Source organism: Triturus cristatus, chromosome 11 (genome assembly GCF_964204655.1).
Source record: "Triturus cristatus chromosome 11, aTriCri1.1, whole genome shotgun sequence".
Lineage (NCBI taxonomy): Eukaryota > Metazoa > Chordata > Amphibia > Caudata > Salamandridae > Triturus > Triturus cristatus.
This window is the reverse complement of record NC_140594.1, coordinates 714289492-714314821: the sequence shown is the minus strand read 5'-3', so window position 1 is coordinate 714314821 and position 25330 is coordinate 714289492. Positions and strand designations below refer to the sequence as shown.

General features: G+C 50.0%; 1 protein-coding gene across 6 annotated transcripts in view; it reads left to right on the top strand.

Annotated features, from left to right (window-relative positions):
• Window positions 1–25330, top strand: part of PPP2R3A (protein phosphatase 2 regulatory subunit B''alpha) — a 1290855-nt gene that overhangs the window by 1212163 nt on the left and 53362 nt on the right. For all 6 annotated transcript variants that reach the window (XM_085634350.1, XM_085634351.1, XM_085634354.1 and 3 more), the window contains 2 exons: window positions 6460–6508; window positions 15353–15442. In XM_085634350.1, the coding sequence (XP_085490476.1) occupies window positions 6460–6508; window positions 15353–15442 (139 nt within the window). The remainder of the gene's footprint in view (window positions 1–6459; window positions 6509–15352; window positions 15443–25330) is intronic.

Here is a 25330-nt window from a genome sequence, read left to right as displayed (position 1 = left end):
TATGAACCCTCAGGCTCACAGACCCATGATGATTACGGGAAAGCAAGAATTTTCAGGGAATTCTATAGTACACTATACATGCTTGACGCACTCAATTCTTAGACGCAAACAGCAAATCTCGACATGGTGGAGCTCCCACGGGTAACACCTCTCCAGAACGAACAGCTAGGGGAACGAATCACACAGGAAGAGGTACAGAGGGCAATAGGTAGTCTAAAATTACTCAAATCGCCCAGCCCTGATGGCCTGATAACACAATTCTACAAAACTTTCAGTACAGAACTGATCCCTCATTTGACTGCCCTTTTTAATCACATAGCAACTACTAAACAAACAACACACACTATGAGTGAAGCTCTGCTCACTGTGATTCCCAAACCCGGAAAAGATCCAAGGCAATGTGGACCCATAGCGCTTCTTAACCTGGATGCTAAATTATACTCAAAAATTTTAGCCACACGCTTGGAAAACGATGCCGGGGCTAATCCATCCGGACCAATCAGTATTTATCAAGGGCAGGCAGACTCATGATAATATACGCAGAGTGATCTACCTAATAAAAAAACAAAACAAATGACAGATTTCCACAGCTCTTCCCTGTCTGGACGCCGAGAAGGCGTTTGACTGAGTAGACCGGCGATTTCTTTTCCAGACCTATCAAAGATTTGGTTTCTGCGAGCCGTTTATCAATATGATCAAGGCCAACTTTGCGGCCCCCAGTTTGCACTGTTTTAGTTAACAGCGTAGCCTCCGACCCCTTCACTCTCGAACGGGAAACGAGGCAGGGATGCCCTTTATCCCCACTCCTCTTTGCGCTCAGCATTGAATCATTAGCCACATGGCTCAGAGCGAATCAAGGGCTTAGGCCAATCCAATTCGACGCCGACGAACACAAAATCTCACTGTTCACCGACGATGTCTTGTTAACAATAGCGGACCCACAACATTCTATAACAACACTCTAAGAAGAGCTGGGAAGCTTCGGGGGGGGGGGGGGAGTCCACATTAACTTACATAAATCCTTCCTCCTTAACCTAACACCTGGTCGCTTCCGTCCCCTTCCAGTGGGCCAAGCAAGACATAACATACCTGGGGATAAAGCTGACCCCTAAACTCTCAGGGCTATTTGCAGCTAACTACCCTCCACATCTACGCCAGCTACGGGCTGACCTAAGGAGATGGGCACCCCTCTATCTTTCCTGGTTAGGCAGAATACATGCCATCAAGATGGTAGTTTTACCTAAGATTCTCCACCTCTTTCAGAGTTTGCCCATTCAACTCGAAAGAGACTTCTTGCGCGGGGTCATACGCTCTTACGGAAATTCATATGGCAGAATAAAAGACCAAGGCTTCCGTTTAGTCTTCTTAGAAAGCCTACTGATGAGGGCGGCTTAGCGCTGCCCGACCTGAACCTATATTACAAAGCAGCCCAACTTTGAGTCCTGGTGGAATGGTCCCAACACGAGTCAGATAAACACTGGCTAAATATGGACCAGGCAATCGCGGGTAGAGTAATCTGGGATCTAGTATGGAAACCAAAGGTGGACCGACCGGCGAATGCATACATTAGTACGCCCACTAAAATGACACTTAAAGTATGGGATGACATATTGAGGCAGATGGAATGGACCACATTCCCCTCTCCACTCACACCCATTCACTACAACCCACCAGCACTACAGCCAGGCCCTTTTGACGCATGATGGGAAGGCGGCTGCCATACCTTAGCCGACATATTTCACAATTGGGAAATTCTAACATTCGCACACTGACAAAGGGACTTCCAACTACCCAACACAGAGCACTTTCATTATCTTCAACTACATCTCTGGGTCCTACAACCAGAGTTACGGGAAGGGGCGACTAGAGAACTCACAACCTTAGAGCAATATGTGAAGGGAACCAGCTCAGTGAAATGGGCCAACTCCTTCTTCTACTCCCTACTACTGCACACACTACCATCTAGGCGCCCACAATACCTGGAGTTCTGGTAACGCACATTAGGCCAGGACATCATAGACACTCAATGGAAAGCCCTATGGAAAGATATAAAATGCCATGGTCACTCCCTAAGTCAACGCGAAGCCTACTACAAGATAATGTATGACTGGTATCTGTATCCCGAGAAACCGAAAACAATATTCCCCAACACATCTGATCTTTGCTGAAGCGGTTTTCGCCTCTTGGGCGACTTCCGCCAATATGGTGGGACTGCCTGTCAATTGGACCCTTCTGGTCAGAAATACTGTCTCAAATTAAAGAGATACTAGGCTATCTCATACCAGACTCCCCGGAGTTCATGCTGCTAGGCCTGCGGGACCTGTCCATGAAATACCAAATCTGATCTAACCATTATGTGGCTCTGCCTGGGGGTGGCTAAAACAGCGATAGTCGCTGCCTGAAAGAGGAAAGAAGCACCAGCCATAACACAATGGCACGCAAAACTATGGCAGGCAATTACCATGGAGTGTATGAGTGACATATACAGAGATTAATTAAAAAACTTTCAATACGCCTGGGGTCCCCTGGTAAATATTTATCTAATGGTCTCCAACTAACCACCTGCCCCACGAGGGTCAGAACACTGCACCTGTTCCAGTTTTAATCAGGCCCACCATGAATGTTGGAACCCACACCAAGGTCAGGCTCACTGAACGGGACCCCGAGACCTCGTCCATCCCAAGTTCCTAATTTTGCCCCACTAAGACTTATTTTTCTCCTTCCTCCCATGTTACAGCTTTTCTTCACACCCCGACCCTCAAAAGAGAAATAATACATCTACACTCCACAAGGAAAGGTTCTGGGGCACGGGGAGGGATAGGTGAGGGGGAAAGGACTGCCACTACAGATATGTATTTGTTTTTGTTATTCTTTCCATTTGTTGTATCAACCAGTAATGTACACACGTAGGTAATACCTGAAGGAAAAATACATGGGATGTGAAGCGGACCACCCAATAGAATCTGTAAATGGTACTAGATTGCTAATAGCTATATCCGAATGTAAAGTCGAAATGTATTACCATGCTTGTTGACTGATACCTTGTAAAACCTAATAAAAACAAGTTTGACAAAAAAAAAAGGTAGGACATGTACTTTTAACTTTTACATGTTCTGGTAGTGAAAGACTCCTTTTTCGCAACTGTGAGGCCTAACCCTTGCTTAGGATAACATTGGGGATTCCTTACTACATTTAATAAGCTGTAATTCCTAAGTGAGAGGAGGTGGACATGTCATATTTGGTACCTATTCAATTATAATGATAAACCCTCTTTAATGGTAAAGTTGACTTTATCATTACAAGTTTGAAAATGCCACTTTAAGAAAGTTGGCAATTTCCTGCCCCTCCCAGTCCTTTGTGCCTGCAGCTTGTCTTAGGCCACATGACTGGGTGTAGATGACAGTTAGTCTTTGTGAATTCTCTCCAGGCAGTCACACAATAGTGGGATTAGAAGAGCCTTAGGGCCTGATTATGACTTTGGCGGTGCGGTAGCGTGCCGCCACACATCTGCCCCGCTCCCGCAATGGTAAAGCTCACCTCCTGCCGCCGGCTAGATTTAAAATATTTTTGTAGTCTAGCGGGCAGTTCTTTGGCGTTTCCACAACAGTGCCTTTCGAAAAGGCGCACCGCAATGGGAACGTCAAAGGCTGTTCCTGCATGGCATGGCACGGACTGTTAAGTCCATGCCGTGCAGGAACAGAGGGTGCATGGACACAAGGGGGCACACTATGTGCCTCCTTGCATGTATTCCCAGGCCCAGAGGCACAAGGGCCCCCTTTGCTTCATCCCAGCCTCACTTTTCACGGTGGTTCACCGCTATTAGAAGTGTGGTGGGGAGGAAACTCGTAATATGCTGCGACACAGCCAAGCATATATCGTGCTCAGGACCGCCGCGCCATCCCCGGCGGTTGCGGCAGTGCCCTCATGATCTGACTGCCCCACTAGGGTTGTACGACGGTACAACGCATGTAAATACATTGTGTGCCTTTGCCACGCATTTTTTTGCACACATGTTTTTACCGCGAATATGCATTGACAACACATGCCAATACCATGTATTGTTTTTAGATTGAAAAACAATGTATTTGTGGGGGGGAACCCCCCAACTTACCTAAAATGTGTGGTATTTGCATGCGTTGTAAATGCATATTCGAGCTGAAAATATACGTGCTAAAAAAATGCGTGGTAAAGGCACAACGAGGTGAAAACCTCATTGTAAAAGCTGTTTCCCCAGCACTAGTAATGCGGCGGTAAGACCACTGGTGCGGGGGTCAACGGCCACCCCCGCACCTCCACCACGGGTTCAGCAGTCCCATGGACCGATGAACGCGTAATCAGGCCCTTAATGGGCAATCAGTTGGCAGGGTGGGGGGGGGGGCGTAGCTGAACACAGCCCCACTTGCACCTGAATAGGCTGTGTTCGGTCTACTCACAATAGTCCTAATGATCCTATATTATTAGTGTAGGCAGCGAGGGCAGGGGAAGCAGGAAACTCCTTCAAAGGACCGTTCCAGAAACTTTTCCCACCTTCTGGGAGCAGGGTACCAGTGTATAAAAATGTGACTCTCAGATCCACTCCTCAGTTCACTTCTGGACCTCTCAGAGGACTGCCTGCTGCTGTACCTGGAAGCACTGTTTTACTGCCTGGAGCTTGCCTTGAACCCTCAGAGGCCAGCCCTGATGTTAAGCCCTACATCTACACCTGTTCCCAGGACTACCAGAAGTGACTCCAAGGTCTAGTTTTCAGGCATCCTGTTCAGAGCCACAGAGACATAACAGGCTCCCACCATCTTGAACCCACTCCTGGACCCAGCATGGGTGAATCCTGAACCCCCAAGCAGTCTCCATCCACTCCTGGACACTTAGTTGTGGTGCTAAAGGTGCCCCGGTAACAATTTTCCAAACCTGAGGACTTGGACAAAATTTGACCAGAAAGTACTCAGAGAACCAGGAGGAGACCAGGACTAACCCGCTCGCCAATACGGCTGAGGATCATCACTGGTCGAACTGACTTCATGGCTTCCCCATCTACATTCTTCTCTGGAGCAGCAAATCCATTTCAGTGGTCTTTCACCAAAAGGGTAGCCAACTTCGTGGAACTCTCTTCGGCTACAGCCTTCTGCTTCATCTCACTGGAGATTTTCGACTTCCATCTCAACAACTAAGTCTGAAGGTAAAAATCTTCAATACACAAAACAATACTGTGGGTCTCGAGTGTAGGATCAGAGCATATAATACTATAGCAAGGAAGAGAAAGAGAAAGAGAGTCCGCAAATAACCGTGGCAGGTGTATGAACCTCCACTGAGGTATTAAGTTCCCATCACCCACCGGTGGTGGTTCTTCATCATTTGGGAACTAAGGACGAACCCCGGAGTACCAATCACTCTGTTAGTTGTGGTGGTACCCTGGTTGTCCAAGGCAACCGTGCCAAATTGTTACCAGCGGGTGATGATTGCAGTGCGAAAAGGTGGTGAAAAAAAGGTGGTGAAGTTAAAAATGACTACCAAGACACTGTGTAATTTTATTCTGGCGCTATCTTGGTGTCAAGATTAAAATCAAAATAGACAGCTTAAACAAATAACTGTCAGGTTACAGGTAAAAATCTTCACCACAACCACGGCTATCCCATGACGAGTCGCCCTCCTCAGACATTTCTGTAGCCTTGCCCCGCTTAACTTCTATCTTCTCAGACACTTTTTCTTCAAACATTTTCTACGTTCGAAGGTAAGCACTGACCGGGTCCAATCCACTTCTTGTATGTGACCCACGCTTCATCGCCGTCTGCCTGAACTTTTAACTTTGCCCTGGTCAAGAGCGCCCAGATTTCCCCAGTTGGCTCTTTTATCTATTAGGCACTATTTTACAGTTTATTCTTTAAAAATTAATAACTCCAGTTCTACTGATTGGATTGTATGGTTGTGGTGTCAAATAATCTATTAAAATATTCTCAATTTTCCAAAATTTATTTGGGGATTTTCTTAGGATTGTGGCTGTTGCTTGAACAGGGCTCACAACCCAGTCAACCAACAACTTAGTTTCCTCACAGGCAAAGAGGGGGTTAATCGGGTTCCCATAATCATCATGTGGGAAGTGTGTCACACTATTACCCTCTGTGTCGCCGAAATAGCTCAACACAGATATGTTCTGTAGATACTTATGAACCATTAAACAGAGAAACCTGGCAACTTCCAGGAAACTTAGTTTCAAAGTCACAGAGCAAATATGAGTTGGCCTAATATAGAAGTTGGTGAACAAATACAGTTTGCCTCAGAAGTGAAGCCTAAAGCCTTATCAAAACGTTTATGTACAAGTTACCCAAGTCATGTTTACAATAGTGCTTTGAGGAGACATTTCTTCACATGAACCCAACCCCTCATTCAGCACTGTTTGTTTGTAAAACCAAATCCTAGTTGTATTTACTTTGAAATTCATTATAAACATTATGTATTCTTTTACAGCCTCCTCCAATCGAATAATCGACAGGATATTCTCTGGAGCTGTTACAAGGTAAGAACACTTTATCATGTGGTCTTAGGGCAATGAAAGCACAAACAGAAAAATAATTGTGCAAAAAAACATTTTCACAGACAGTTACTATACTTATTTTTATAATTTCTATGTACAGACACTGTCCTTCATTTCACACACCATATCAACCTGTTGCTAACAAGTAACATTGTTATGATTTTCTGAAAGTGCAGTTCTAGTTTTGGAATAGGAAGTGAGACAGAAGCCAGAGTTAAGTTTTCAGGGAGCTGCACTTCATAGAACCATTTCTCCATAATGAGGTATTTGCTGTTTTTGACCAAAGAGGTGGTACTCTGCAGAATGCAAGCAGGAACTTATGACTTCCAGGGCTGTTGTTGATGACAGCAAGTCTCAGCAGTCAGGGTGCATAGCCTAAAAAGTGTGTAAGGGGCTGCTGTACAAAATGTAGGTGTGTGTTGCTGCTGGAGCATACCATGCTGGCTTAGGGAGGGGAGCAGTCTAGAGGATTCCAACCCCCGTGGCCCAGTGAAAAGGACAGTCCAGTTTGCATGGAAGCAATGCAGAAGCTGATGCGAGTACTAAAATGTGTCTCCCCGATCACTTTTAGATCTTCATTAGCATGCTACACCCACGGTAAAGTAGAGGGAGCAATGTAGAAACTGACCTGAGTGAAAGAGTAGGCGCCCCTGCTTCCCAATCCCTGTTCAAGCCTTAACTGCACCTCATCAACCAAGGAGAAGGAGAGATCAAGAGATCTGATGCAGCCATTAAAGACAGGGCCCAATACCCAATGGTCTGTGCTGATCCTGCCAGCCAGCGGAGGATCACTTAAGTTTGAAAAATCCTTGGTACCAGAAGGTGGTCTCTTCACTTGCTAAAGAGAGGAGGGCGATTTCCTTGGGCCAGTTCCTCGTCTGAAACTTGCAGCTGCACCCACTAATCAAATGTGATCTGCATTGAGTACCCCAGCAACATTAGAGGAAGGGCATGGCACTGTACACACTCTCCGGAGTGAGGACCTTGTACTAGGGACCTAACTGCAGTTACACTTTGGTTACTCCTGGACCTTTAAACTTTTTTTTTTTTTTTTTAATATTTTTATTAAAGTTTTCAATCAGCGCACTGAAGCCAAGTACAGAGAAAAATAAAAGGACCCAATCCGCAGTGTACATATCAGGAGAAATCCGTTCGTCCCACGCTTCCCCCCTAGACCCCCAACCCTCCACCCACTCTACCCCCACCCCCCCCTCTCAGTGCGCCCGCGTCAACCCCTTCTTCACTTCTGCTGAGAGGGACCAGGGGTCCGGGAAGTCCGAGCCCAAGGCAATCCCAAGGTCCTGGACCTTTTAACTTGTGCTCACCAGACATTGGGAGTGTTGACGTTAGGAAGCGTTATGGTGACGGTTGCTGCTGACTTGGGCATTAAATGACTAGTCTACTGCCCGCCGACGTCTTTTTAGATTATACACAGCGAGTCTGCACCTGTTAGATCTTTGCCTATAGAACCATGTGTTAATGGGCATATTCCTTTGAGTGGTATTCTGTTTAAATATAAAAAAAATACTACTAGTTTATGGTTTAATATGTTTATTGAAAACTCAGCCAAGGGACAGACATCGGACACAGATACACATGTGCGTGGAATGAACCATCGTCCGAATAACCATCATGGAGCTTGTAGTCCATGAGCACGCAGCTGAAGAATCATTTAATTAGACACTCGGCTACCCCACAACAGAACCCTCCCTCCCCAAAAATAAATGAAAAAACAAAACCTCCAAAAGATCCCCCGCCCTCCGTTCCCAAACCCCACCCCTACCCACCCTGGCTCCGTGTCTCCCCTGGGGTCAAACCCACTTTTAAGTCCCTGCTCCCTCCGGTTGTTCTGAAAGTCGTAACAATCTCAAATACCGGGGACATGTAGCCTCCCTAAACTCAGAAGCTAGCAGCGATAGAAAGGGCTTCCACAATTCCCTGTACCTGTCCCCCTCCCCTGCCATTGTTAGGGCCAATTTTTCTATTCCTAGAATATACCACAAACGATGCAGCCATCCCGTAAAAGTCGGTACCTGAGGTGTACGCCAATGTGCAAGTATGTTCTGTATGGCGGACCCCAGTGCGATGGCCGTCAGTCTGCCTCTGCGGGAGCGTAATGGGTAAGTCAAGGGGTTTGGCAACCCTAAAAGCACATAGGCCGGGAAGTGTGGAACTTCAGTTTCAAAGTGGGCATCCACTTCATCCAGCACCTGCTTCCAGTAGGTTTGGAGGTGCGGGCAGTCCCACAACACGTGCGTTAGGTTACCCACTTGTTCACAACCCCTCCAGCACGTCGCCTCTCTAGAGCGGTCCATCTCATGTATGCGTTCTGGGGTGTAATACCAGTACGTTACCAACTTTGTCAGGGTTTCCGTGAGCCCCATATGATAAGCCGAATGTCGTGCCCTGTAATATATGCCCTCCCATTCTTTATGACTCAATGTCCTCCCCAATTCCCGCTCCCATCTGTGTTGTCGGTGTGCATATGTTTGATCTGTAGTTGCTTGTAGAGGTCGGAAACGAGGTGTTTATCTGATGTGCTGGTAATAAGCCACCTCTCGTAAGGGGAGAAATGCCTATCTGCCCCGGCGCGAACCTGTGCCTGCAGTGCCCAGTGTCGCACTTGCATATTCCGCAGCCTGTCTGTCTCCGGCAATCCAAAAACACTCTGCATCTGAACGAACTGAAGCACCCCCCCCATACACATGACACAGGGAGCGACAACCTTCCTCCCTCCATTTTGCAAAGGCGGCATCTTCCAGACCCGGGGTGAAGTCAGGGTTACCCGTCAGCGGTGTAGGCGGGGAAGGGAATGTGGTAAACTCGTGCGTGAGGTTAGTGGCGTCCCAAACCTCAAGGGGAACCCGTGTAATATGGGAGGCATACAAGTTACGGGGTCGATGCCCCTGCGCAGGAACGGCACTTCCTGTAGGGAACGGGCCGCCACCGCTTGATCCTGAAACAACCAGTGTTTCTCCGACTCCCACCTGCTCCACTCCACCAGGTATCGCAATTGGGCCTCCTGGAAATAAAGCCTCAAATCGGGGACCCCGAGCCCCCCCGCCTTCGGTGCCAGCGTCACCAATGCACGTCTCATTCGCGGCTTCCTCCCATTCCAAATAAACCGGGACAGGTCCGACTGCGGAAGAGATATAGAATCTGCGGGAGAATGGTCATTTTCACCGCTGCAATTCTGCCCAGCCACGACAATGGATAGTGCCGCCATCTGTCCAGTTCCCGGCGGATCTTATCTCGCAACCGCGTATAGTTTGTTTGAACCACCCTGGTCAACGACGGGGCCAGCTGAATCCCCAGGTATGGTATCGAGTCCTCCGCCCAACGAATGGGAAGCTGTGTTTGCAAGTGATCACGGGTAGACCGCAGCAGCGAGAGGTCCAGGGCTAAGGATTTCCCTGCGTTTACTCGAAACCCGGCAGCGCGGGCAAAAACTGTCAGGTCCGCCCAGCATGCCGGGAGAGCCGACCTCGGGTCAGATAGTGATATTAGGACATCGTCTGCGTATAGACTAATAGTGTGGGCGTAGCCCCCAAACCTAATCCCTGTGATCCTCGGGTTTTGTCGCATCCGCTGGCTCCATATAAAGGGCGAAAAGGAGGGGAGACAGCGGGCAGCCCTGCCTCGTACCCCTCTCAATGCGAAATTGAGAGGAGGTTCACCCATTCACCCGAACGGTGGCAGTGGGGAAGCGGTAACAGTTAAGGACATGTGTGCGAAATCGGGAACCCAGTCCAGATCTCTCCAGGACCTGTTCTAGGAATGGCCAATGTACCCGGTCGAACGCCTTTTCGGCATCGATGGCCAGCATCATGAACTCTCCCGGAACCCGAGTGGCCTTCTCTATAAGATGCAGAATCTGCTTCGTATTGTCTGTCGTCTGTCGCCCAGGGATAAAGCCCGCTTGGTCTGGGTCCGTGAGACCCGGCATGAGGGGCCCGAGGCGGGCTGCCAAAATCCCGGTATACAGTTTAAGATCAATATTGAGCAATGAGATCGGGCGGTACGATCCTCATTGGGAGTTATCTTTGCCCGGTTTGGGAATTACTGTTATAGACGCTTCTAGAAGATCACCAGGGATAGCACCCTGAGTCGCAAAGGAGTTAAACAACTTGGTAAGGATCGGGGCCAGTAGGGAGCTACATTTCTTGTAAAAGATCGCGGAAAATCCGTCCGGTCCCGGGGCCTTCCCCAGTTTGAGCCGCGAAATAGCGTACACTACTTCCTCCATCCTGATGTTACTATCTAGATGGTCGGCCTGCTCTCGGGACAACGCCGGCAATGTGACGGAGTCCAGAAATGCCGTCCCGTCCGAAGAGTCCAGTGGGGCCTCCGCGTACAGGGTCTCGTAGAAGGCCCGGAAAGTCTCCGCGATCTCCCCATCGGCCGTCGCCTCCGTGCCGTCTTCCCGAGATATTAGTTTAACCCCTTGCCGCTGACGACCTTCCCTGAGCTTATGAGCCAAAAGACGCCCGCACCTGTCTCCGCCCGCATAGTAGGCATGGCGCAGCCTTAACGCTGCAAACTCCGCCCTATCCTGATCAAGCGCCGCCAGCTGTTGACGAGCCGCCTTGAGTTGCCGCCACAGTCTCGGGGCTCCTGTCCTCTGGTGCATTCTCTCTATTTCCCGCACCTGCTGGGTAAGCTCCTCCCGTTTGCGTCCGCGTTCCCTATTGTCTGCCACCGAGATCGATATGAACTCCCCACGAAGTACCGCTTTCAACGCCGCCCATTGTATGGCAAGTGATGTGTCTGTGTCGTCATTATGTGAGCAATAGTCTCGTATGGCGTGGTGTATGCGCCGCACCACCTCTTCTCTATGCAGGAGCGTGTCTCTAAGACGCCACACTCTGGATATAGGCTCGATGGGTGGAAGGGTGAAGGTAGCCGTCACCGGAGCATGGTCTGACAATGACGCCACCTCTATTGCCGCTGTCGTCGCGAGCGCCCGTACAGACGTCGACACCAAGATGTGGTCCAGTCTAGCATAGGTCTTATGCGCATTGGAATAAAAGGAGTATTCCCTGTCTCGGGGGTGAAGGGTGCGCCAGAGGTCGCATAGTCCCATGTCCTGCAGACGGGCGATCCCCTCCGTAGAGATGGCCCCAGCTTGGTGAGACCGCTGACTGGATCTATCTAGAATATTATCAAACACCAAATTGAGGTCCCCCCCTAATATGATATGGCGGTCAGGCGTAGTCGTAGCCTCCGTGAGTGCAGAGTGTAAGAAGCGCTCAGGTCCCTCGTTCGGGGCATAGACGGAGCCGATAGTAAACCGCGCCCCCCCCCCCCGATCGCAAAGCGATAGGTCAAAAGACGCCCTTTGATCTCGGTAATCTTATGAAGGACCTCCCCCCGAAACCGCTACCCCACCAGAATCGCCACCCCTGCAGTTTTAGTAGTCCCCGAAGAAAAGAGCTGAGTGGGGGAAGCGCCTCGAGCGGAGGCGATAGCAGTCGCGCGCCAATAAGTGCGTTTCCTGCAGCAGGCAGATGTCCGCGCGGGAGTTTTCTAGGTATGATAGGACAGCCTTACGCTTAACTGGGTTATTCAGACCCCGAACACTCAGGGTCAGCACCTTAAGGTTAGTGGGTGGCATAGCGCATAGCACAATGGATGCTCAGCAGGCGAAGATCCCTCTGAAGCACGGCCCCCGAATTCCTGAGTGTGAAGCCAGGTAGGAACTTAAGCGTTCGACTAATCATCCCGACCCTAGGAGAAGGGCCGACACGGAGACTCCAACCCCTCCCCCCACCCCCCCCTAACTAGCCCCAACATAAGAAACCCAACACCATACAAAGATAGAACAACTAGTCCGTCACTCGTTGGTGACTGGTATAGAGTCATTGGGGTATATCCGCCGGTCGCGGAGAGAAGCCCCCCCTCCCGCCAGGGAACAGAAACGAAGAATGTCCTCATTCAGGTGCCGCGTGTATCCGGGTCAGCCCTTAGTAGAACCGGAAAGGTCCGCAGACACCGCCTCCAACGCCGATAACCGGCCGTTCGAGATCTCCGCCGCCGGTGGCTTCTTAGAACGGTGCCGGCATCCCTGCTGCCGCCAGCGCGGTGCATCAGTTGCGGCTCCCAGCCCGGTGGACGTGTCATCGTTCCCCTCTTCTGGAAGGGTCACCCCCAGCAACCGACTGGCCTCCGACAGAGAACGTAATTGGTACAGTTTGTCATCTTTCCGAAACACCAGACGGAAGGGATGACCCCTGCTGTACGGAATGTTATTACTCTGGAGATGTGTCGTGATGGGTTTGAACAGGCGCCGTTTTTGCAGCGTAAGAGCAGACAAATCCTGGTAAAGCACTGGTTTTGAGCACGAAACTGCAAGGGATGCAGGCGGCGCGCCTTTTGCATTATCAGCTCTTTGGTGCGGTAGTCTTTCACGCACACCAGTATGTACGGTGGAGGAGCCGACGGCGCCCTGGGGGGACCCACTCTGTGTGCCCTATCAATCTCCAGGTCAGCATCCAGCGGTCGCTGCAGGATATGATTGAACAGTTCCCTCACGTAAGTGAAGAGGTCCTTAGTGTCCGCGTCCACCTGCACCCCGCGTATTCTAATGTTATGGCGACAGGAGCGGTTTTCCAGATTGTCAAGGTGTACCTGCAAATCCACCTGTTGGTCGTGCAACCTGATGATCTCTTGTTGCAGGGTCGTTATTTCCTCATCCCTGCCGTCGCTTTTGCCCTCCAGGTCCGCCACCCTCTCACCGATGCTGTCCACATCGCTGCGCACCTCCTTAAGCTCAGACGCGAACTCCTGCTTGAGGGTCTGGATATCGCCCCTGAGCGCCGCAAACATGGACTCCAAAAAGGCCTTGGTAATGGGTTCAGAGCCCCCATCGTCCGGCTTCCCTTTTCGCGGCCCACCAGTTTCGGCCGGCGCCGCCATCTGACCTGACGGGGACTTGGAGAAGAGTTCCTTAAGCGTTTTGTCCTGCTTCTTCCTGACAGTGGACATAGTGCGCCTCGCGGAGCCCCGCGTGGAGCTCCCAAGGGTCCCTCCCTCAGTCCTCTACTCTTCCCCGAGGGTACAAGGCCCGGTCCCCGCTCGGTTCACAGTCGCGGCCCGGCACCAGGGCAGCCCTCCGCTTCCCGCTGCTGGCGGCGCTACCGTCTCCGGCCCCCGCAGGAGCACCGCGTCGCCGGTGGGCCTCTCGACCTCGGTTGATATGTTCGTGTGTACCAATCTCGGCCACAGCACCGGGACGGCAGATGACCACGCGTCCTCAGACACAGGCAGCGCCCGCCTGTATGCAGCTGCTGGGAAGGCCGCAACCGCTCACTCGCCTCCACGCCAGTCTGGCTCCTGCGTTATGCGGCGAGGGCTCCTGCACTAAGCCGCCCAACCCTCAATTCTCCGTGCCACCAAGGTACGATCTCCGGACCTCCTGCAGCCGCAACACTTGGTCCTACGCAATGTTCAAGGCGGCCCGGGGGATGGGATCAGGCATCCATCCGGCATAGCGCTCCCCCAAAGCAACCCAGGTCTGCGCCACCGAGGGGCGGGGCCCCCTCCGAGGCCACCCGCTGCCACTCGCTTCCAAATGTCTGTGGGACAGGGCTGGGCTTGCGCGCCGATTGCAGGCCCCCAGCCTCCGGGGCCGCACGCCGACCGCCCTCGGGCCACATCACACCACCATGTGGGGGGGAAGCGCGCAGTGGAGCTCCCGCTCACCTTCAAGGGGCTATGGGCCCCCCCCCCCCTCCGACTCACAGGCTTTTTCTCGGCCGCGCCGCTGTAGGGTCCTCCTCGTCTCCCCCGGGCACCGTCTCAGTCCGCCACGGGTGGGCCAAACGTCACTCAGCCTCGGCACCTTCCGTCAGGCCAGCGGCGCTCAGACTAGGACGCACCCTCCGCCGCCGGCGTCGCGCCGCCTCACCACTCCAGTCCGGTGTCGAGCCGTCCCACAAGCTGGCCTGGCTCCGCACCGGCCACTACACCTGGGGTCCCCCTCTCCTCGCTGCCCGACCCAAAGTCCGGGTCGCTGCCGCCGGCGCCACTGGTCTCCGGGCCTCACGTCGGCCCTGCCTCCTCCGGTGCTGCTTCGGCCGCTCGCGCCGCCTCCTTCGTATCGCGAGCCAGGCAGCCTCTGATCCCGGTGAGTCGATCCTGTCTAGCCTCCGACGGTCTTCGGTCGTCAGGAAGTGCTGAGCAGGCACCAGTAGGGCTATTTGGCGGCCGATAGGCCGGTGCTTACTCTGACCCTGGCGGGAGTTCCGGAGCAGAACGACTGCTCACACCGCCATCTTGGCTCCGCCCAAATACTACTAGTTTATAGAAGAAAAGCATTGGATTGGGCAGTCATTATTGCATACTGCTCTGAGTCAGTGCTCTCCCACACTACCTCTCTGAGAATAATGAACTGTTTGCCATGCTACCCCATAGGTTGATTGCTGAAGGGGTGTACTTGGTGTTCAGTTTGAAGTGCCATAGAAGGTCAGGTCCCAGGACAGCAGTCGTAAAAGGCTCCAACAATTACAGCCTGGTCCAGTAACTCCTGTTAGCCCAATGGCTCCATAACTGACAGTGTGGATATACTGCATTTTATTTGGTTTTAGTTCTTCGTCATGAGGACATTTTTCCTAATTATAAAAGATAAACTGGAAAAAAAGCACACTAGCTGCAAAGATCCAAATTCAATGAAAACACATGTTTATGCTTGCAGATTGAGTCACAATAAGATGGTGTACTGGGGAGGTGTGAAGTGCTGCTACTAGTAACTCAATATTTTGCAGGACCTCTTAACTGTGACACAACTTGTGAATAACCCACCTCACATGACCTGTTTTTATGTTTCAGGGGCAATACTGTACAAAGAGAGGGTAAAATGAGCTATGCTGACTTTGTATGGTTCTTGATATCAGAGGAAGATAAGAAGAATCCCACAAGGTATGACATTCCCTTTGGCCATTACTCCTAAAATAATACAATGTGTTAGTTTATATGAATCTTTACCGCCACTGCTATTACCTGTCCCTCTGCAGACACATACCAAGCATAATTTACCGGCATCAGCAGGATGGCATCCATGTGTTACGCTACTCAGCTTTCACACATTATGAACGCTATTATTACAACTTAACACGGTCTCTTTTTTTTATGGCACTCTAAATATTACCTAAAGTGGGATCATGAGACTGACAGCTAACAATGATAGAGCATATAGAATGGTTGACCCAGTAGTGTCATAACTATTGTCTTCATTATGTAATTCAGACTGTTTCTGATCAAGGTTTCAAAGCAATGATTACAACAGTCACAAATTTATCAGGTGCCATCCTGTACTGTATTGAAATATCCATGGACTATGTGGCTCTTTTGTTTGTGCTTGAGAGTTCTTCAGTACTTCTTGTGGTGTCTCGGAAGGTCACTCACACCGGAACTATATGTTCGAGGCATGTGTGCTGTAGATACACATGCTTTGCATTCTCCTGCCATCTAGTGTTGGGTCTGGATATTTGCAAGTTGTTTTTCTCTGAAGTCTTTTCCAGTCACAAGGTAAGGTGACTTCTCCTTTCGGTGATAATAATAATGAACATGAACTCCATTGTTAGATTGTTTTCTTTCCGCCATCGGGTTCAGACGTGTATTGCAGTGCTCCGATACGAAAACATCAATCGGGATCCCTTCGGTACGCAATTCAATTACCCTCGTCAGTATTGATTTCGATTGCGTTTCCACCTTCTGGGTGTCGTAAAATCCAGAAAACTTTTATTATCCAATCGGGAACTCTAAATGTGGCTATCGGGCCTAGCTCGTTTTCCTCTATCTACTCCCACTGGAAGATTCATCATCGAGTCTTCTGCAGATGGAACGGACGCCATTTCAATTCTGTCCTCTGTGCCATTCCAAATACCCACGCACCGACCTTCATAAGGTCTGTAACCTCTGTCTCTCCCCGGAGCATAAAAAGGAAGACTGTGACGCTTGTCAATCGTTCCGATCCAAAAAGTCTCTACGGGACCGTCTGGCTCGATGAAGAGACATGTAGCGGCAGAATATCGAAGACACCCCTGATATCTTCGGAGAAGATATCGAGCAAGAAGAGATGGAAGGGTCTGCCGCGGAAGAGACCTTCGACATCCAGGACTCCGATTCCAAGTTGGAGATCAAACTAGAGTCCCACGACATTCCAGCTGGACAGGGTGCTGTGAGTAACAAAGCCCCTTTGCCCACTAAACCCGTTCCAACCAAACAAAAGGCAATTGGGCCACCATTGCCATCAGGCCATGGTGGGCACTGAAACAGCAAGTCAAGCCTTCCAGCTCGGGCTCAAGCCGAGATGATACTCATTCAATTCCGAAACATCCCGGCTCCAGAGATAAAAAGGACAAATCCAGCTTGGCACCGAAAATTTCGGAGTGCAAACAAAGAAGTTAAAGCCACCAGAGCCTATTTTAGAAACAAAGGCTGGATCCAAAGCAAAAGAATATTCACATAAATCCTGACACTGGGCACATTACAACTAACACAGTAATACCATCTTCCAAAAGGAAAACAGACGCCGAATACAAAATCCCTCTCAAGAAGAACAAGCATTGGCATAGCCAATAGGTCTCGCCTTTGGGACCGTATAAGTGTTTAGCCATGCAACAGTAGCACAACTAAATACTTATAAGGTCCCAAAAGCGAGACCTATTGGCTATGCCAAGCGGCAGTGCGGCCGCGAAAGTGATCGCGATCAAACATCAAAGCGGCCGCAAAAGTGAAAGTAATCGGGCGCACCTGCGCACATGCATTGTAGCTCTAGGCTGGCCTGGTAGCACTTTTTGGAGCCCTCTCAAAAAGTCTCGCCAGACCAGCGCATGCGATGGGTCAGGCGAGGCCTAAAAAGGACATGGCATACTAGTCCTACTAAACGTCCCTCAAACCCCTCCACCTTCTTCACCAGTACCTATCATACCAGCTTCAGACCTCTTGCACAACACAACACCCTATTCAAATCCTGATATAGTAGATGATGGTGAGACTTATGATCAGCCACCACCTGATCCATGGGATGACTACAATATAGACTCATCGAAGAGCCAGCAAGAAAAAGTCTTTTAAGGTATTAAAAGAACCCTCACTGCTTCATCATTGGGTTCCCACCAGAGAGGCCGAATGCCTCCCTGGTGTGCTACAACGCCTGTTTACAGCAGAGCAGGTTTTTTGTGTGGTGTGAGTGTGCAAAATAGTGAGTGCAAAAAGAAGTGATTTAAAAATGCCTTGGTTTTATCCAAAGAACTTTTTTGGAGGAAAACCAGGCATAGATAAAAACAATTGTGAAGGATATCTAACTCCTGGTTAATTATACCAGATGTATCCTAAAGTGAAAGATGAAAGAGTGGTCAACATGTTTCTGCCTCTATGTGTTATTAGCGATGCATTCATCAGGGCCAAACCACCCCGGCGGTGTGCGCATGCTAAGGTGCACCCTAACCGTTGGTGGTGAAGAGGACCGGAATAACTCACGGTTTTTGACTGCCGGACATGTGGGGAGGGAAATAACTAGTTTGAGATATTGACTTGGGAAAACTGGTGTGTCGCTTCCGGGTTAGTGAGAGCAGAGTCAGCGCCAGCAGCGGGGAGCCACCGAGGCTCTGAGCCTTCCATCTGCCGAACGCCGCGGAGCTGAGCGTTCCGTTGCCGGAAGACGGGGGTGATAAGGGTTCTGCGGCGCTGGGCCCGGGATTGAGCGTGCCACCCGGGACGGAGAGCAGAGAAGCCACCGGAGCCAACAAAGGCAGAGCAGCCTGGGAGGCTTGTTAAGAGAAAATTGTGCCGTGATCCCCGTCTGCACATACCTACACTTGAATGTTATCAGTGATTTCCGAAGAAAAGCTCCGATCAAGTATTCTCCCACTAAATTGAAGTGGTCGAGTGCGGCGGCGGGACTTTGGAGGTGGGCGCGCGCCACCTCTGTGCTCACCATCGCGCAGAGCGTCTCAGCGAGTACGTGAAGATGCGGCATGGTGGTGGAGTGCCGACGGGAGAGCTCCAGGAGAACCCCAGACGCAATGGAGCCAGTAAAATAACATCCTCTCAACGCTTAGACGGGATTTGCATGTCAAGAGAACTGGTTTGCATCTCCAAGGTTGAGTGTGCATCTGAACGTTTTATTTTTCAACGCCGTTCTGGTTGGCTTCAGGATAATCACACCTGCGTGTAAACAACATGTTAGTAATAACGGCGGTCACCATTTGATCCAGACAAAGATCACATCCACATGTTGTAAATCCCCCGCTAAGCCTCGGTTCCGGTTTTGTACCGGTCCCCTACCGCCCTTTCCAGCCCAGCACAGCAAACAGGCAAGCAATCATGCCACAGGTGGAGCGCGAGTGGCGAGCGGGCGGCTGATGGTAGGTAGGGTGACGTTTTGACTCCTGTATATCCCCAATGCACCTCCTTTGATGGACAAGGTGTGACTACTCCGCTACCCATTTATCCTGGCCTTGTAAGACTGATTGGACTAGAGACTCTGTCCTTTGTGCCTGGATTTTGCATTGCACCTTGCACTTTAGCGCTGTTTATTGTTTAACTATTCTAAATTGTTGCTGCTAAAACGCACCTTGTACTTTGCAAAGAGAACAACTAAGGCCCTGTGGTGTTTAGTTTTTGTCACTTTAGTAATCTGTGCTCTAATTTTAACTTTGAATTGAACCTTGCACATTGTATTTTGTATGTCATAACTTGTATTTTGTAGTCTATATATTGCATATAGTAATTAGGTCAATACTACCAAAATTTGCATTTTTTTAGGGTCCGGTGTATTTCTCTTAGAGTCCCTCACGCCTGATAATAATGAGTAAGCGGAAAACAAACCCAGGGAAAAGTGTGGTTGGTACACTAGACGCCTTCCTCTTGAGGGCTGAATCCGCCCTCATTCGTGAAATCCAAATGACAGAATGAAGGTTATCTCTTGATCCACACTCCCCGATAGGTACACTTTCCCTAACCCCTGCATTTTCTGACTCTTTACCGGCACTAAACCAGGATGCCTCTTTAGTTAGGCTTATCCCGCTCCCATCTGCACCTACAGCTATAATGTTAATTTCTGGCTCTTGCTCTTCTCAGGAGCACGAACCTACGAAAATTAAAGTAACTACTAGAGAGCAGAAGGCTAAGCCTAAATTAGATTGTATTAATGAATCCCTCCCTACCAAAAAAAAGGGACATGGGGTATACTAAATCTAAAAAACAACCAGCACAGGGCACCCCTGGTGGGAAAGCACCATCTGTCCTCTCCACTAATGTTGTTCATGAGGGTAATCCCACCTCTATGAATCAGTTTACGCCAGAGCAACTATTTGATAACACTAAGGAGGGGAATTTTTGGAGTAGGTTAGAAACTATGCTATCCACTTTACTAGACCCTATGTTTAAAACAATAAGTGTGATAGAAGCTAGGTTGGCCAAGCTGGAGGGGACTTTTGGATGCAATCCTCCAGTTATGCCCCCAGCTAGTCCTCCCACACACATAGATGACACAGTCATAAGGGGCAAAAGAGTTGTGGGGAAAGGAGCAGGGGGTGGGTCTACTGTAAGGTTCGTAGCAACTGGTGAGGCACAAGACAAGAATAGCCTTATTAGCACCAGGTTTAGAGGTTCAGATATTCCGGCCACCTTATGTCAGTCCAGGAGCAGAGTAGGATCTCCCGTGACCCATAGGGAGAGGGGGCCAGTGGGCAGGGAAAACCAGCTACTGAATCTTTCGATTATAGATCTTCCACCGGAAACTACCCCATACGTAGTTGTATTGGGGAATGTACCCCGTCTCACTATTGGGGCAACGTAAGATTACGCACAGCTGAGAAACAAATGAAATCACTGGTTTACCCACAATACCACCATGGGTCATTGTGTATATAAAAATATTCTTATAGCACGTAGGGTTAGTTGGATAGGGACCTCATGTAAATTGGACCCTGGTGACTGTGTTATCATAAATTTTGACAACCCCTTTACTGCTGGGCGCATTTTATCCAGGGATATTAGCCTCACTTCGCTTACCAGATCTGTTATTAAGGCTTTACCCGTGGGTTATTTTTACAAGTCTGCCCCCACAGAGAAATGCTGGATACTGGCCATAGGGCACGGCAACAAGGAGGTTGGTTAAATAATCCAGCTCCCAGGCAACAGCCTTTCGCCTTAGCCCATTTAGCTCCTGCTTTGGATGGGCAGTTATGTGGCACCCACGCATTGGTGACAGATAACAGATTCGCAGCCTTATCCGGCTTGGAGAACTGCGATTGACTTAAGGCCCCTGTGTCCCCTGGATCATTATCAGTTACTCCTCTTCAGGCTTTTAGGGCAGCAGCTGTGTGCCATACATCAGTGAGGCTTAATAACTTTTTATCTTGAAACATTGCTGGGCTGGCTAATAAGTTCCTCGATGGGTATGGTACGTGAAGCAGTACACTATAATTTGCTTACAAGAAACATGGTCGTGGACTGTGACCTTTTTTTGGAAGGCTACAAGGCATTTTTTGTCCCGGCCGTTCCATCGGCAAGTGGTAGACCTGGGGGGGCCTAGTTACTTACATTTCGGTGGCCATTGACTGTAAGTTGCAGGTGACCCCATCTACATATTCAGGAATTCTGGCATTGTCAGTAAATAGGGGGGACACTAGATGGGGAATCTTTAACTTTTAGAACTCGATGGTTCGCCCGCATGAGGTGTGTAATATCACCAATCTGGATGCAATGATAAAACAAACCATGGGCCACAGATTTCGTAACTTTTTGATTTCTGGTGATTTCAATATACACCCTTGCGGCGACCCCTCATCCTCCTGCATCTCAGAGTTGGGTTATCCCCGTATGAGGGGCTTTCATTTTGAACACCATCTTCAAGGGGAACTGTTAAACAATATGTTAAATGAACTAGATCTAGTGGTCACGATGTCCTTAACTGACCCTCATACCAAGTTCCCTGTACCGACGTTCAAAGGAACTGGAAAAGGATCTTTCATTGACTTTATTTTAATTTCTTCGCAGCTATAATCTTTTTGTAGTGGTTTTAACATTGTAGTTAGTGAATTCAGTGACCATAACCCTTTATCAGTCTATATGTCGGGCCAACCATTGATACAAATGGGGGAGGTTTTGAATAGGGGTACCCTGAAAGCAACTAATGGAAAGCGCAGACTAAAATGGTCCCAGGTGTCTCCCGTTAGTTTTTTCAATAAGGTGAAAACATCTTGTGCCCAGGAATTAAAATTATGCACATCTGAGAGGTCCACTCCCAACGAGATCCTTGGCGCCTACGAGGTAATAGCGCAAACAGTGGGGGAATTATTAAGTGCTCCGGCTAGAGGCACTGTGTCACAGGGCCATAGATGGTTTGATGCCAGCTGCTCCAAATCAGCTAAACGGTTGAGGGAAGCTCTGGCATCAAGACGGAGAATCCTATCCGAGATCCGTGGCTGTTGTAGGGAATATAAGCTAGCCCTGGCCAAACGCAAGGGAGCCCCTGCAGGAAGATGCTTGGAAAGAGCTGACCGACTCTGGTACTCTGAGGAACAGTGCCAGGTTTTGGAGTGTTGTGAATGGACCGCTGTTTGATAAGGAAGGAGGTGTGGGCCTTGTGGCTCACATCACAGAGGAGGTGTGGGTATGTCACTTTAAAACTATGTTTGAATGCTCGCTTGAGCCTACTTATAGAGAGCCCGAAAAAAGGAAAGATGCTGTGATAAGCTTTGACATGAATGAGATCCTGGAAGCGATCCAAGGGCTAACCATAAATAAAGTTCCAGGCCCAGACGGGATCCCCCCAGATTTATTTAAATCGGAGCCTTTGTTTTGGGCTCCGATTCTTGAGTCCCTATTTAATGCCGCAGCTAAGAATGGATGCCTCCAGTCATGGGCTTCTTCAACCATAGTCCCCGTTTTTAAAAAGGGCAATAGAAACAGTACTCACTGTTTTAGACCAATCCCGCTTATCGATTCAGTGGTCAAAGTGGTGAGTCGTGTCCTCTTACAGAGACTAACAAGCTGGGCGGATGAGAACAAGATATTGTTGGATGTCCAGTATGGCTTCCAACCGGGGCGCTCCACTGTTGCTCAGTGTCTTAATCTTTTTATGATATTGAATAAATACACTGTAGCACATTCTGGAACCATCCACCTTGCCTTCATGGATTTGTCATCTGCTTTTGACTGTGTAAACAGGACTGAGCTATGGCAGTCTATGAGGGCAATGGGGGGGGAAACAGCATTGTCAACTTTCTTGAGGACCTGCATTCAACGACCACAGCTAACGTTAGGTACTCTCAAGATCTGCAGGTAACAAGGGACTTCGAGATTAAGAAGGGTGTCCGTCAGGGTTGTATTTTGGCGCCTTTTTTATTAAATTTTTAAATTAACGATTTAGAAAATGTGTTGAGGGCATCTGGAGCTGATTTCCCTTATGTAGGACGGCGGGTGTCCCCTCTTGCTTTACGCAGACGACGCCGTCCTACTATCCAGAACTGAACTGGGTCTCCAAGCTCTTTTGGCTGCATTCTCTGTTTTTTTTTTTTCTCAAAGGTGTTTTTATTTTTCAGTAAGGTAAAAACAAATGAAAAAAGAAAACATGCGGCAGTCCCGCCACAATTCCCACGCAGGGGAGATGCACAAGGGGAGGGGGGCCGCTATGACTAGTAATAGTCCTGTTGTCCGGCCCAGCTGGGCTACAATCTAAGGGAGATAAAGAGGGACCAAGTCCAGGTCGCCAGCACAGAGGCTATACAGGCGTTTGGAGGCCACCCACCCAGAGCAATCAACAAGATGCAAGTTACCGGGGACGGACCGGCCAATCCCAAAAGTTTAGGCTCTCCCCTTTTGTCGTTGAGGACTGTCGCAATATTCCAACAAAATGAAAAAGAAAACCAGAAGAACTTCCCCCCCATTCCCAACCACCCCCCCCCCCTCCCCCACCCTCCAGTGGTGGCAGCACACAACCACACTACAGCAGGCTTCCAATGAAAGTCACACTTGAAACAGATGGAGGGCTCGGATCGACGGCGGGCACACAGCAGCTGGAAGCCCCCGAGAAAGGAAGCGCACCAACGGCCCCCAGCGGAAAACAAAATTTTGGAAGTCCCCCAGAAATATGTCCGCCATGCGTTCCATGCTCAACAACTTCCATAACCTCGCATGCCACAATGAGATCGCTGGGGCCTCCCTCTTTTTCCAGGCCGCCGCTAAAGTAATTTTAGCCGCTCCTATGCAGAGCCATAAGACCTTCTTGTCCGCTAGCGTCTGATGTTCTAAAAGCGGGTACCGAAGGCCCAACAGCACATGCTCCAGGGAGTTCATGATCGGGTACCCCAGGACATCCTTAATATGGGACAAAATCTCTTCCCAATAGGGGCGGATAACCGGGCAGGCCCACCAAATATGGCGGAAGTCCCCCAATAAACCACAGCCCCGCCAACATCTATCTGAAGAGTTAGGGAAAATACGATGGAGCTTGGCAGGAGGGAGGTACCAATCCATCATAGTTTTAATATGTGCCTCCCGAAGATCCATCGAATGATTATATCTGGCCAGGTCCCGCCACAGGTGGGACCATTCCTCATCCGTGATGTCACGCCCAACAAGGCCCTCCCATTGACCCATATACCGTGGCCTAGGCGAGACCGCCGTGGCCAGGAGATGGCTATAGATGAAAGAGATAGCCCCCCGCATAGTGGAAGTGCGGGAGAGAAAGGCTTCAAAGGGGGTAGGCAGCCGAGTCGCCGCCTCCTGAACCGACGGAGACAGGGCCCAGTGTAGCAATTGGCCATGTCGAAACCTCTCCGTCTCGGCGATCCCATAATCTCGTCCACAATTTGGGAAAGTCAGCGGGGAAGTGCCGTGGAACAAATGCGTGAGGGCGAGGCAGCCTCCCTCCCTCCAAGCGTCAAAGGGGCCCTCGCGAAGCGCAGGCGGAAAGGCCGGATTGAAATGTATGGGAGTGAAGGGCGATGGAAAAGTGGTCCAGCGTTCGTCTCCTGAGACCGCATCCCAGACCTTAAGGGTAGTGCCAGTGGGGGTACTAAGGTAAGCATTCTTGGGCCTGTCCCCCTTAGGCTTCCACACCAGGTCCCAGATCGTGCAACCCGCCACACTCCTATCCATGTGGAGCCAGTGCTTCTCCGAGAGTGGCTGGGTCCACTCCACCAAGACCCTCAGTTGCGCTGCTTTATCGTAAAGATGCATATCAGGGAGGCCCACCCCCCCCCCTCCGTCCGCGGCTGCCGAAGAGTGGTAAAGGAAAAACGAGCCCTGCCCCCCTGCCACACGAAGCGGAGCATGAGGGTCTTTATGCGGCGAAAAAAGTCCCCGTCAAGGACAATAGGGAGAGCCTGGAATAGATACAGGAGCTTCGGTAGGAGCGTCATCTTGATCGCATGGATCCTGCCCAGCCAGGAGATAAACAGCGGCTTCCAGCGCTGCAAGTCAGTCTGGATACTCGCCAGGAGTGGAGGGAAATTAGCCGAGTACAGCTTGCCCACCGTGGGAGTCAAGCGGACCCCTAGATACAGTAGGGAGGAGTGGGACCACGATAGGGGCGAGAGCGGTGGAAGCCGGTCCACCTCCGCCGATGAGAGCGTAAGATTGAGAATATAAGATTTGCTATAGTTGACCCGAAACCCCGCAACCCCTTCAAAGTGTGCCAGGGCCGTCTGCACATGGGGTAGAGAGTGCGCCCGATCCGCAAGGGAGAGGAGGACATCATCCGCGAACAGAGAAATCTTATGTTGCTCCCCCGTGAAGGGCAGTCCCCGGATGTCCGGGTGTTCCCGGATTGCTATTGCTAGAGGCTCGATA